The following is a 14,787-nucleotide window of genomic DNA, read 5'->3' as shown; positions in this document are numbered from 1 at the left end:
TCTGACATCTTTATTTGGCACTATTTACGCCAAACTTCCTTAGGTAGAAATACTGTATTTTCGAGAGCACCTACAAGACATATTGCTAAAGAAGACCCCTGTGAGATAAGAGACGCAGAAGGCTTTACAGTAACAAATCAGTTGACAGGTGCCTTAAATAAGACAACATCTCAGTTTAGACCCCTCTTCACAAATCCACTTAGATCCTCCTCTCAGTTTAAGCGTATATTAGACTGCTGCTTATTAGCCACATGGAGGGGCATTAGGAAAGCAGGGCATAGCTGCACCCAGTCCCTGTTAAATGGCCTCATGTGGATAGAGCTGGGGTGGATTACAGTCTGATGAATTAGTTGGTGAAGAGATGGTGAGTTAGTAGGACTGAGCAAGGGAGAGCAGACAGAGCGAGGCAGGCAAGGAGAGAAACTGAGGGGAAATAAATATTCCAGCCTGACTGATTCATCGGCCGATTTTGGGCTTTGGAAGTTCTATCATGATTGCCGTTTATGTTGGCAGATGTGTGCAAATGTGAAAACTTCTATTTTACAGTTTATAATGCAGAAAATATGCTTTGGTGCTTTATGAAATGGTCAAGTTGAATAGTTTATCCTGCAACTACATTGTTCCACAGCTGTATCACAGCTGTTAGACATTGTATTGGGGGATTCAATCCGTTAAGTAAGTGACTTTATTCTGTCTTATCAGCGCGTTGGTGAGTTGAATGCAAGGAAGTAAATAAACCTTCCTATCTCTTCTATCATGTGTAATGCTTATCTTTGCAATGGCGGAATCTAACATTTACGATAAAATTACAATTCAGAGGTACTTATGCCTTATTCAAGGTAAGAACTGTTTGTAGGTTGGACAATTCAAAAGTAGCATTTCCTTGATTAGTTGTACCATGATGGTATTAAACTGCTGCTCACATGTAACATGTTAAAATGAAATACCTAATATAATAATAGCACTAAAAATTGCACCATAGCAGGACTTAACCGTTATAATTGAACGTTTTTCCCTTGTGGTATTATTGCAAATATCAGCCCATATACAGATAAGAATTTATTTTATCCCCTAACATTGGAATCGGCCCCAAAAATCCAGCATCTGTCAGGCTCTAATAAATATCTGCAATAGCTCTGAGTGAAATCAAATCATTCTGACCATCACTCAATAAACGGCTCAGTGGCTTTTTTGCATAAAACATACATGAAATAATTACTGTCGATGGTTCTTAATTTAGAGGGTGTTAAACAGCTTGTAGACATCTGGTACAGAGCCGAGTAGGGTCATTCAAAATTTATCTAACTAAATTAAGGCGAGGAAAGGAGAGGCGAGAGGAGTGTGTGTGCACATGTGTTTGTACTTCAGGGTGGCTGGCAGAAATAAATGTAGTACACATTTGTGCATTGACATGCCACAGGATAACCACCATGACTAGACACGGGGTGGGGTTTGGTGCAAGTATGGTTGTGTGTGTCTTGTGGGAAGGTGGGTGGGTTAGTACTTGCAGGGGAATCTTTAGTGGTGTTGGGGGGGTCGCTGAATATGCAAAGGACCAGTATATTAAATCAAACTGCCAAACTGTCAATTTTGGGATTGCATTTCTTGTGCATAAAAATGGCATCACCGAAAGGTATCAAGGCTTTGGCGGCCCCCTTATCCCTGGGCTTTTCTGGCACTGGTTCAACTTTGAATGGAGAGGTGGCTAATTTTGCATGCAAATTTCAGTCAATAAGCTCCGAGCAAGGCGTCCCAGGATATTTGAAAGGATCTGACAGTAGTTTCCCCCCTCCTTTCTCCTTCTCTCTATCATTCTTGCTGGCATTCTTCTTTTGGCTCCTGAATACCAACTAGACAGACGATGAAATTCAATCACCCATTTGCTTACACTTTGCATATGCACGTTGTCCCCTCGATGCTGCGTGGCCCCCCTCAATTCAACCAGCCCACCCGCTCAACTCCAACTGCCTAAAAATAATGAGGTGGGAGGTAGTGAGAATGAGTGTGTTTGTGTGTGTATCATTACCCATCTATGCTCATGTCCTCCCATTCGTCCTTAGTGGGACTGGGGCTGCGGCCTTGCCAGCTGATGGCTTGATTGGGGCTGACTGTTCGGTGGCTGCTCTGGCATAGCGGACCCCTGAGCCTAATTGTTTTGAATTTGGCCTTGCTGCTAATGGTGTTTGCAATCCCACTTGTCCTTGCCGGTCCTGCGGCACGGTTCCTATAGAAGTCCCTGGCTGCCCTGAGAATCCCCAGCTCCTGTCTCAGCTTCAGCAACTGCTGATGAAGTTTTGTAGCCTCTTTCCGAGAGGTGGCCAGTTGTGCTTCAAGAACCATGATCTCCCTGCGATGCAGTTCCCCCTTGGCCAGGGCATCTGCCTGGGCTTTCTCTTCATGGACAGCTTCCTGGGTTTGAAGCTGATCCAAAGAGGCCTGGAGTCTGCAGCAGTTGTGGGCTAAATCTTCGTTGACCTCAAGGAGCTGCTCTTTCTCTTCCCTCAGCCTGTCTGTCTCCTCCTCCAGGGATATCATCCTCTGCTCTAGCTGCTCTATCTGAAGGAGTCAAAGATACAACATATTCAGTTTTTTTTTTTTAAATACTGCATATCTGCCATTTTTACAATAAATACTCAAAATTCCTCAATATGCCCCATCTTGTATTGCTCATGAAAACTGTGTGCCGACTTGAATTTACTCTATTGATGAGCAAATGCTAAAGCATTAAAATCACTGGCAGGTTGCCAGAAGAATAACACAACAGTCCTGCCTGCAAAAGCCTCCAAAGTATCATTACAATAGATAACAGTTTTAATAAAAACTGGACATTACAATTTTTATGAAGGGAGGATTAAATGTGATGTCAGTGTCGTTAATGTTGGGGCTGAAGTGTGTATGCTTCACGGATGACTGAACTAGAAGGCTGCAACCCCCACATCCTGGCTCTGTGGACACTTGACTGGCACCCCTTGAACCTGATCATCCCTAAGTAGACACCAACCAGGAGCACTTAGTCTATTTGTTAGATCTTTCATGGAGACTGTTAAAGAGAGCAGTGGATGCCTGCTGGGTTTGTGCCTCAAGGCAATTTTTCCCTTTTATTTGGTTTTTTGCTCTGCCCGCTAGTAAGGCCTGGTACCTTTCAAACAAAATTACATGGCTATCCCACACATGATGATTCAGTACAATGAAAGCAGAAGGGGGCAACCAAAAACTCAAGAGGAGGTTTTAGCAAATTTGCCTAATAAAAACAGAGTTGATACAGAATATATAGTGAGTTCTCAACAGTTTTAACTTCGCTCTAGCAGCAAGGTAGCGGAAATATGCTGTTAATGTGGCTATATGTAGCACTTCCACTTATAAAAAAAATTCTACGTGACACTTGACTTTGAAATGACAAACTGACCAAATTCTGACCAGTGGGAAATTTCACATCCCCTTCATAGAGCAAAGCCCGATTTGAGAGGCATTGTGCTGTAGTTACGGCTCTGTCAGGTTTCTTTTATTGGCAATGACAAAGAACACTTAGTGATGGCATAGTGCTGTACCTTTTTAAATGACTGTTCCATTCGCTCAGAAGAAACAGAGGGCTTTTTCGGAGTGCTGCTTTTGACCTGGCACCCCTCTACCACTTTGTGAAGCAATTCTGCACAGGAGAACAAAGCTTGTTATTCTGACATGATGTGTCAAACTCAGGCTGCACAATCAATTGAATGATAATAAAGACGGTACATTAAATCAATTAGCATTACTAAGGTCTAATTTTTCTACGAAGATCCCCTTTTTCCTTCTTTTGTCAATCAAGTCGGTGGGGGAGTAGAATCACTAATGCAGTTTTCATAGAAACTTGAATTTTTGCTGCTAAAATCCACCTCACGTTGGTAAAATTGTATCAAATAGCCATTTTCATCCAGATTAACAGAGATGTCTTTTATTTAAAAGTCCATGAGGAAATTGGAAAACAATGTTAAAAAGCTCATACTGGCACATGCAATGTGCAACCTCCCTCTAGGGATCTTAAACAAACCAAGAGAAGTGCTTGAATCTCTTGTGAACACACAGCCCCAGGCTGCACTGCTTTGTAGTCCACTAGGTTTCCCCAATGGACAACTTATCTCCATAGACTAACATGCTGCTTTATTCTGAGAACTTCAATAGTGGCCTTTGCAAATATAAAATTTATGCTTTGAGAAAACAGAATATATGCAGGAGAGCTTGGGGATGTGATGCACAAATATTCATACACAATGCAACAAGCCACAGTGTCACTGTTTGACGAAGTAAAAGCATCTTTCCTTCTAATCAAAGTGCAAAGGAAACCCCAAATACTATCAAACTACCTGCCTTTCATTCATTTCTGTTAAACATTCATGACAGTACAGCCAAAATAATTTGTTCAATGAGGCTGGAAACATTAAATATTCAGGACCTTGACTTCTCAGGTCAGTTTATCTTTTGGACAGTGTCAGAAAAAGAGGCCAAAGAAGGAGAAGAGGAAAGAGAGAGGGCTACATTGTGAGGAGCCCGGGCTCTCCTGCTTTGCATTGATGTTTTGCCCAGAGAAGTTTGTTACTTTGAATTAGCCTGCTCTTTTGTCTTCCCAGCATGTCACATTTAATCAGACGGAGCACCAAATAGGACAGGAGAGCTGCCGTGTTCGCTGGGTACATAACCAGGTTGGGAGTAAATTATCCAGTGCCGGAGATGGTGGCTTGGGAGTTGTCACCTCAGCAATACCTTGATAAGAAGACATGGTGGCTCCCTAGTCACCCATGGTTGGAGGAGGTCCTGGCACTGCAGCATACATTAATGTCCCTTCCACGTTTCCTCATGGGCTGCAGTACAAAGGCCCTGCTGCTTTCATCTGCTGCCTTTAGTTAGTGTAATCCTGGTGTGAATGCCTCAGCCCCTCATCCCTTTGATCGGGTCACAAAGGTTCTTCACGAGTAAGTATTGTAGCCATTCACAACTTTTTTCCTTTCTATATTGAACTTACTTTTTACATTGCCCATTTGTCTCAGTTTAACTATAAAAAAATCTATTAAGAAATGATATAGCCTTTTTTGTTGTACAAAATAATACTAACACATTTGTAAAGTAGTACGTTTGAAACACGCCCTTTTCTAAATATATATACGAAAAGAAACTCAATGTTGACTACATTATTGTGAGCATTCAAACTCAAAGTGTTCATTTTGATCTCGACTAGGCAGCTGTAAACCTTTGTGACACTCTCTTTGTGACAAATCGGCCCTGCCCAAACGCTTCAAACCACTCCTGAGGTTGATGTCACTGCTCCAAGTGTCAGCAGGTCAACATTACAGAATCACAAGGAAGGAGGATATAGCTATATAAACCATCATCACGCACCTTCATATTTTGTATGCACAGAAAGTGAATATTAATACAGAGCGAATACAATATTAACATCAGCAGCACAGAGAGCCATTTTCACATCGGCAAAGCTAAACACGCCTTTGTTTGAAATAATTGTTTTGACAGTTGGCCAAGACAAAATCGGATCAATTCTACATGGGCTAATATGTGCAAATCATTTCTTGTATGATAACACAAAAGCTACTAAGATACACAAAGATACTCAGGCTCTTGTGTAACATTTATACTGAGTGATTATTCGTCTGAGATGTAAAAGGAGCTCATTTCTAACACCCCTGACTCAAGTGTCAATAAGAGAGGATCCACTATTTTAATTAGTGTCATCCTTTAAATCACACGCTTGCATCTCCAACAGACACAATCATTGGTTGAGAAGAAAATTAAAGTGATCTAGGACAGATTTGTTATTGAACTGGTTAATTACAGCCACTGCAGTTGTGGTGGTCATCGTCTGACAAAAGGTTGCAGATTGGATTCAAAGCAATGTGCTTTTTAACGCCGGGGAATGGTATAGGCTGACAAGATGAACACTGCTTGATCTCCCAATCAATTTGCAGGGGCCTGATCAAGTCTTAATTGAGTTGTCCTACTCATTCCAATAAGAGGTGTCTTATTAATTCTGCTCTCCAATTCACATGGCCCAGAGGTAAAGGTACAGCTATAAGGTGTTAAGCATATATCCTTTTCTACCTTTACAGGTAATTATTCCAGGGCTTTACATCATGAGTAGCACTGTAGATGGAGAGAAATGTAGTATTTCCTGCACAACAAAAAGGAATAGAATATAGGAAAAACTAGCTCTCACCTTGGTTAAAATAAATATTTTTAAATCCACCTCCACAAACTTGCAGAGTAAGACAAAAAAGAAAAAAGATTCACCTTGATGTTCATTAGTGAGACACAGGTGGAGCTCCTTCACAGTGGCCCGGTCCATGGCAGCCTGGACTCGCAGCATGTCCATCTCCTCCTCTAAGCTGGCCCTGCAGTCACACACATTTTTTAACCTTCTTGCACACAGCATTTACAATACAAATTCTTCAAATATATTGATAAATGGAATTGAGAAAACAAAATCTGGAACCACTTCTAACACACACACACACACACACACACACACACACACACACACACACACACACACACAGTATAATGAGAAGCTTTTTCCTCCACAGATACCACCCTGGTTCCCACTATGGACTCCATTATTGTATAAAGTTCTATAACATGTCTTATTTTAAATCTTGTGTACAGGCTCCTCTTTCTAACAGAAAAGATGACATGTGGAGAAATTAATTAAAATACTTTTGAATGCATCTGAAAATCAAAGTGACAAGCAAGATGAAACGCCAAGGTAAGGGAGTACACTGTGTGTGAGTGTGAGTGTGTGTGTGTGTGTTTGTGTGTGTATGCGGATGTGTGTATCATAACAGACAAACAGACTGGAAAGTGTGCCCAATTACCACTCTGCAATTAGCTTGATTCCTGCTAAAGGCTAATTATGTGGAGCCATGCTCAAGACTTAGCACTTTCAAGTTATTATTAGGACACCAACTGAAGTCTACCGAGGATATGCACAAGCCCACTGAGACAACCACACCTGAAAAACACACCTAATTTCCCTCCCCTCTGCACCACAGAGTCAGAGGGAAACACTAGAAACAAGCTCCTGCTAGTGTAGTGGCATTCTTCCCTCAGTTAACCTCATTACAACGGGAGGACCTCCTGCTCAGTGACTTCTCAAGACTTGCAGGAGTAACAGGACATTTGTGGCTATGCTATGACGACGATGATGATGGCAATTAACTAACAAGACACCTGTTTCAACCAATCTAATTTTACTAGATTCACCGTGAGATGTGTTTTTCCAAACAAACACCAGGAAAACGACTTGGGAAAAGTTATAGCCATAGCATGGGGAAGGAAAGTAATTAGCTTTTTAGCCCACACACTCCAGTGGAAGCCTGGTCTAATGGCTGACCTCAGCTTAAATAAAGTACACAAATGACTCTCCCTGAGGGGGGGTGAAGAAGCGGATGGATATGTGTCGCTCCTCTATAGATTTTTTTTCTCCATAAATGAACTCAAGTCGATGAGGCACCGGCATTGCCTTATGTGTCCAGGCTGTTAATGGGACAAATGAGCTGAAATGTGCAGTATGTAAGAGGGGGTCTGCTTCATCTCATGTTTCTCTTTTATGCCTTTTCAGATGCTGATGGTATTGATGCTAAACCAAAATTCATTTGCAAAATATTCAATTTTGTTGAAGGATAAGCATGAACGGGATTAGATTGCAGATAGTGTTTACTGGCCTCTAGTTTCACATCATAACATTCTGGAGATGTAACTATATCAGTCATTGCTGTGTGTTTGCCCCTGTCAGTAATGGATAATGAATTTACAGTGCAAGAGGTGTTATAGGAGCAACTAGAATTCTGACACTACAAAAAAAAAATGCTCCAAATGTAATGGATTCTTAATGTATTCTTTCTGTGTGGAGCAGACTGACAGAACCGATAGATGTGGCCTATCATGGACTAAAAAACTGTCAACAACAAAAAAAGAAGACTAAAAACAACCGTTTTCTTTAGATGTGTTTGCTCCTATCTTTCCTTACAGCCACACTTCTCACAGTTTTCTTCCTTATGAGGGAGAATTTTTCTATCGAGTGTTGGGAAACAAGTAGTTCGGAGGAACATCGTAAGGCTGAAACACTCCCAGACCTTTTACTCTGTCTCACGACATACAGTATTTTATCTCCAAGCTACCACAGCAGACACAACATTCTCTTCAAGACTTAAAAGACTTTAAAGATTTGAAGGTTTTTTTTCTAAATCTGAATGATAATTCAACTGGTGGAAAGTAGTCAGAGAAATTTCGACTCCTCCCTCTAAACTCTCCGCTTCTCGGTATCAGCAGTAATAAAAGCCCAAGAACTCAACGCAGGAACAAACTAAAGCCAGAAGACAGTGAAATGATCCCATCTGCAACCCAAGTGTGAGCTTCAAGCTGCTCTTTTGGCCACATCTTTATGTCCTGTGCAGCTCTAGAACTAAAGCGCAGAGGTATCCACTCCATGTCATTTGATCTCTACTTGTGCTGCACCTAACACAGCTTAGAGCACAAACTGCTAAGCTTCTATCCACAAGGGTGTACAACATCATCTGTAGCCATGGTGCCTCAACAAACTGGCTTCCTCTTGGGTTCTTGCTGCTTTGGCACTTAAAAATACACAGGAAGAGTAGGGAATTAGGCGAGAAAGTGAAAACACCGCTGGCAGTTCCACTGTTAGATAAAGAATCTTGTTTTCTGAGGGGGTGTTGGGGGATTCCCCTATAGTCGATCTGGAGCTGGGGGCTGTTCACTCCTAGAGGGAGCCACTGCTGTCAGCAGAAATGGTGACTGCTAGCGTTAACACGGCTTGTTGCTGGATTTTAGCTGTAGGCGATGCAGCAGGAGCAATAGAGAGAATTTGGTGGTCCAGCCACAAGCCAAGGGAGATGAGGTATATTCGGACCAATGTCTAACGGTAAACGACCTCCATAATGGTCCCTGTTTAAGAGGCATGTTGATAGTTCTAGATGTAATAATATAAAACACCATAATGTTCATTGAATATTAGAAAGACAAAGTTGTGCAAATAATAGACACCCTTTTACAGTCAATAACTGAAGATGAGAATAAATAAGAACAGTACATTAGCTGCTCTATGAGTGAACTATTTTTCTGAGGTTGGATTTTATTCAAATCCAGAGCATTATTTATGTACTAATTTATCTTCTGGTGACACCAACTAAGAATCGATGGCGCACCGAAGCCTAAATTATCATTACTAACTAAGTGTAAAGCAATTTTTTCCCCCTCCACAATAATTAATTTCCCAAATAATTAATGAAGGAAAAACCTTAGTTGTCAAATTTAAAAACATGCATAAAACATTCTGTTTGTGTGTGCAAATGTGTCCCTCCCCCAACTAAGCCCTGGTCCGGGGGGCAAAAGACTCTCATTACTAGTAATACCTTTTAGCAAATCAAGATGAAACGAAAAGAAATGGAGGAATAGGAGGAACATCAGGGTAAACTTTATTACAATTAATTAGAGTCAACGTCGCTTATTGGGGGCTCCATGTCCATAATGGTCACTCTCTATATAGGAGCGTTCACTGCTGCTGCAGCACAAATGATCTCAAAGGCTTTTTCCGCAGTAATCGGCAGCTAATTTATGCTTTGATGTCGTCTGAGCATAGCATCTTAAGTCTGAGAGTGCACTGCATGTGTTTATTCTGCTTATGGGGCCTAAATAATCCCTGCCTCTTTTTAACCAACAGACCTTTAACAACAATTAACAAGCACGGACACAGAGTGGAGGTGGATGCATAATGAGCAAGATAAAACGATCCCACTGAGGATTTTGTAGCCCACCATGCCCGGGGTTGCTCACCAGCCATCTACCATCATCAGGAGGAAATCTCAATCAAAAAAAGTCACGCTTTTTGTCGACTACTTTCTTTGCCTGTGCCATCTGCCCTGAATGCACCCCCAACAGGCTTCTGTGACATGTTCTAGTTTGTGATACAATGGTAACTGGTGCATCTAACCTTTAAGACCTTTATATCATGATTTCAAAGTACAACCTTTGAGGAAATTAACTGTGTAACTGTACTTTGGTTAATTATTGTTATAGTTAAGAAACAACAGGCAAGAGTTGTCCAAGAACTGATAAGCTGATATCAGTGTGTGTGTGTGTGTGTTTGAGTGTTTACAATTTAGTTTAGGCAATACATTGATGAGTAAATGCCAAAACTCCTCAAAACCTAGAGACACTGCAGAAGCATGGCCTCCAATGTCATATCTGAATATAACTGTAATGGAAATAAGGTAACTGCAATGTGTTAATTATTTTAAAAAAGCAACACATTTTTTACCAGCAAACAAGCTAGTAGTGTTGTGAATCCCATGTTTGAAAACAAAAGGGTATTAAATAAAAGTGTGCTTTACGGAAAAATTAAGAGAAAACCCAGCAACAGCACCAGAGGTCAGTGCTGCTATAGATCTCCACCTCTGACAGACTTCCCATGATGCACAGGATGAGCTCCTTTCTCCATCTGTATGCGTTCACTTCTCATTAATGCATTTTACCGCTATGTTACTGTTGTCTCTGTTCCAAAGTTCTCAACATCTTCACTGGTAGTGGCACCATCATTATTACGATAATGATTGCTGTGGTATAGCTATTACACAACCTTATTCATAAATAGCATTGTGCCATGTTGTCAACCCTCCAGCCCTCCCCATCATACCACCACCCATCTTCTCTCTCCCAGGCATTTCTTTTTCTCACCGCTGTTTGCTGGGTTTCTTACAAAGAGTGTGGCCTATTGCATCGACTACCCTATTATAATTTGGCACAATGCACATAAACTGAAGAGGGATCATCCTAAAATAAATAATTCTGCAATATTTTCATTTAAAAGAATAAATAATGTGTTTTTGATGCAAATGGAGCCACGGGAAGCAAGTATATCAGCTAAATAGCAGAACAGACCCGCTTCATGTTCTTGTTCAACCTTTCATTCAAGTGCAGAGATTACGAATGGGGTTGGGCCTGATAACCTTCTCTTAACACGGTGGGGACCCACTGTGCAGGAGTTATCCCAGCAATATTCATTCTGGGAAATGGTCATTTGGGCCTCAAGACAGTGTTTTACAAGTGCTGTTTTTGGATGTGGTGATAGGAAGCATCTGTGCACAATATCATGACAATGAGGAAGAGAAAGTCAGAGACAAATTGAGAGTTTAAAGAGACTCCTCTAAAGCCCTGGGCATTTAAAGCTTTATAATGGGTCTCTGTATTTGGCCCTAAATTTGTCAGCTGCCAGGAGTTAATTAGCCATTAGTAGATCATTGCTTACACTTATCTAGCATAACCTTCACATGCATAATCATTATAACACGGTCAACGGAACAGCAAGCTGTAACTGCTTACCCCGAGAGTTTCCTGGCAGTTAGACTTGCAGGAAATTGTGTTGTTGCTACTCAGTGATGAACTCACTTTTGCCTTTTCTGTTGCCATTCAAACATTTGCATTTCAGTGAGGCGAAGCTGTTTGGTTAGGCTGGCTTTGTCCAACGTCTCAACAATTCAACTTGTTCACTTCTGCTCCTTCTCACAACAGGTATGAGACAAAGTGAGCATGGAGTAGAGATGGGCAGCGTGCCTTGGCTTGGTTCAACACACTGAGCTTTGCGTGCGTGCAGATGCGTGCCCCAGATAAGACAGTTTTTCTAAAACACAAGTTTAAAGACCTCAGCCAAGTTTACTTTGCACCAGCCAACCGGGTGAGGAGGGGCCCTAAGGGTGGGAATGGTGGGCATGAGGTGGAGCTGGTCAGGGGCACATGAAGGGGATCAACATTAAGCCCAGAGGACAGGCCAGTTACACAGTTAGGAACGAGGCCAGCCACTCCTCATCCCTTGTGGTTTCCCCTGCAGGTCAGTTTCAAGGACCCGGCATGTTCACCGTAGTCTGCATGCCCCCCATGCACAACCCCCAAACCATCCAATGCACTGCTCAGCTCCAGTCGTGGCCGGGCAGGCATGCAGGCAGGCGGATGGACATCCCTTAACAGGCAGCATTGGCGGCACTAGGGCTGCTAGCCTGTAATTAGCTCGGACAGCTCAGGCTTGGAGAGAGGCAGCCGGGCTATATCATAATGAGCTCAGCTGGGATTAGGAGGACAGGGCAGGGGGGTGAGCAGAGGGGAAAGAAGTGGAGGGGGCGGGGGGCAAGTACCAGAATTCAGACCTCTACCTACTGCAGCATCACAGAGGGCCAGAGGGAGGCAACCATGAAGACAGGCAGGAAACGGGAAAGATGAGAGTACAGAAGTGTAGGATAGAGGAGAGAAGAGGTGAGGAAAGGTGAAGGCTAGGGGAGGTGGGAGAAATGAAGACTGGCTTTAGGCAAAGCTTTGTGTAGCGTCAGAGGTTCACTTGCAGTGGTACTGTTACAGGGGTTCTCTAGAACATACAAGACAATAGCTACACCACACACAGGGATGAATGAATAACGCAACTAAAAAGGCAAGTGAAGAGGAAAAGAGACAATAAAACAAAAATGAAGAAAAAAAGAAAGAAAAAATGCATCATTACTTAAATTGTCACTATAACACAATAAACCTTTGTGTTTACCAAATATTGGCACAGCTTCAAGACTTCATTCATATTCACATGACACTAGCAACAGGACAATACTTTGGCTTAAATGTTCCATTAAAAATTACATTATTTCACAAAGACACAGCTAGAAATTCCAAGAATGTGATTCTATTTCCTGTACTTTTATGTGTGAATTTTTGGGCAGCTAATTACAAATGAGCACAGAGTCTAATGATCTTACTTTGGCCCCTGCTGCTTGGTAATGATGTACCAGGCAAGGTGGATGCTGTGAAGTTGGGAAGGGCACACTCAAATTTTAACACCCGCAAACAAGATGGGACAGTGGGGGGGGGTGTCAGTTAGTATGAGATAAGTGTCAGCGATGCAATTATGATAGAAGGTGGCTTACTTTTCGATGGAGAGCTTCCTGGTGAGGTTTTTAAAGTAGGCAAGTTCATTCCACACTGCATCGCTGTTCTCTTGTCTTAGCTGCCATGGCTCGGCACGCTGTGTCCTTCCACCTGGCCTAAAAAACACACACATTTACCAAAATAAAAGTACAAATTTATTGGAAAGCCAACAAACGTAAATTAAACAGAAGCCTCAAGCACAGCCCACACAAATACACACATGAAAAGGAAACAATACTACGACTAAGGGGAAAATGGTTGGTACAGTGCATCACCTTGCCGCCTCTGGCTAATTCACATGGGGTAATGAGGCCCTTGGTCTTACCCTGTTTTTGTTATTCAGAGATGTTTAGCGGTATTCAAATGAGCAGCCTTGACTTTGACATTTTAGTGGCAATTCATGAACACACATATGCATGTTTGTTAAAGCCCAGGGCACCGCCTGTGTGGCAGGGCAGTGGAGCATTCCCTGTGTGCCTTGCAAATGTAAATAATGGCAAAACACACTCGCAAACGAGGTCATTCAAATGTCTACACCTCACTTATGAATACTTAATGACACTTTGTGCTCAGTGGCTGCCTCCTCCATTGAACTTACCCTTCAACTTACACACAGATACACACCAACAGCCCCCCAACTGTCTCCCTGGACACACAAAACTCATCAATCAGTCTTAGCCCAACACGCTCAATTCCAATTAGCCTCTCATTTTTAAACTAAAACTGCTTTTAGCGAGAAATGCAAAAGTAGTAGATGAGGAGAATACTCCTCTTGTCACACACACTGCCATGCACTCTCTCATACATACATACCACAGTTTCTCATTTTCACCCAATCAATGAGGCAGAAGTGAGGAAAAGGATTGTTGAGGGTCACTGCTCCTTTCCCCGTAACCATTATTGGCTATGTAGACGCTGCCATGCTACGCTAATACTAGTTAAATCGCGGTGCCTGGGAGTTGGAGGCTTCTGAGGAACAGCAAATGTTTTCATTTAATACTACTAATGCCCCTGTGAGCAATTTGGAGCCCTTGAACCTCTTTGTAGCAAATATGTGTGAGTGTATATGTGTGTTATCTGAAGGCTTGGGTATGTTTCCCAGAGTGCAAAGCTACTTAACAAATAATCTCACTGTATCGTCACAGAGATTGATACATTTTCACTCACTCTACTCCAAGCATAGAGTGAAATCGACCCTGGCCGGAGCTGTACATCAAATTTTACGCTCAGCTCTGTTTTAATTCCCTCTCTATGATATCTCGATATGAAGTGTATCAACTGTATTTCTTATGAAAGGTGTACGAAGCTTTATTAAGTCACAGTAAAGCTTTATACATTTTAATTTGTTTACAGTGGGTCTAAAAGCTGTTGAACACGGAGCCATGAGAGAGCTATCTTCTTCAGGCCTCAGTGCTTCCTCCCCTACGGTATCCTAGTTTCCATTATTAAGCAGGAGGAAATGGAGAGAACTTTTCCACGCTGCTGCGGCTAATTGCTCTGATTCAGGGGGAATCTGTTTATGGGCGCAACTTTGATCAGAGTACGGATGCTTTAATAACCTTTAATTTTATTTGCTCACCCCCATCATCCCTAGTATGATTAAAAAACTTTTTCCCTCCTCTAATATAAATAAGAAGTTGGCTTTTTTCACCCTCTCCGTCATACCATTTTGAGAAAATATGGTGGTAATGCTGAATGGCAGGGTGGTTTCACTGGGACTGGCCAACTGTGCACTGCCTGCATGCTGATGAGCCTGTGGATGATTTGTGATTGGCTGGAGTTCTAGCCTGGGTGGGACTAGTTATAGCACACATTGGTGATGTCACT

General features: G+C 42.1%; 1 protein-coding gene across 3 annotated transcripts in view; it reads right to left on the bottom strand.

Annotated features, from left to right (window-relative positions):
* cntln (centlein, centrosomal protein) overlaps window positions 1-14,787 on the bottom strand; it is an 82,368-nt gene that overhangs the window by 33,520 nt on the left and 34,061 nt on the right. For all 3 annotated transcript variants that reach the window (XM_086211693.1, XM_086211692.1, XM_086211694.1), the window contains 4 exons: window positions 12,960-13,076; window positions 6,277-6,377; window positions 3,549-3,646; window positions 2,027-2,556 (listed from right to left, as the gene is read on the bottom strand). In XM_086211693.1, the coding sequence (XP_086067819.1) occupies window positions 2,027-2,556; window positions 3,549-3,646; window positions 6,277-6,377; window positions 12,960-13,076 (846 nt within the window). The remainder of the gene's footprint in view (window positions 1-2,026; window positions 2,557-3,548; window positions 3,647-6,276; window positions 6,378-12,959; window positions 13,077-14,787) is intronic.

The sequence above is a fragment of the Aulostomus chinensis genome, chromosome 8 (genome assembly GCF_037954235.1).
Source record: "Aulostomus chinensis isolate RoL2024-O1b breed Wild chromosome 8, RoL_Achi_v1.0, whole genome shotgun sequence".
Taxonomy (NCBI): Eukaryota; Metazoa; Chordata; class Actinopteri; order Syngnathiformes; family Aulostomidae; genus Aulostomus; species Aulostomus chinensis.
Note: the sequence above shows the minus strand (reverse complement) of the source record. Positions and strands in the feature narration are given on the sequence as shown.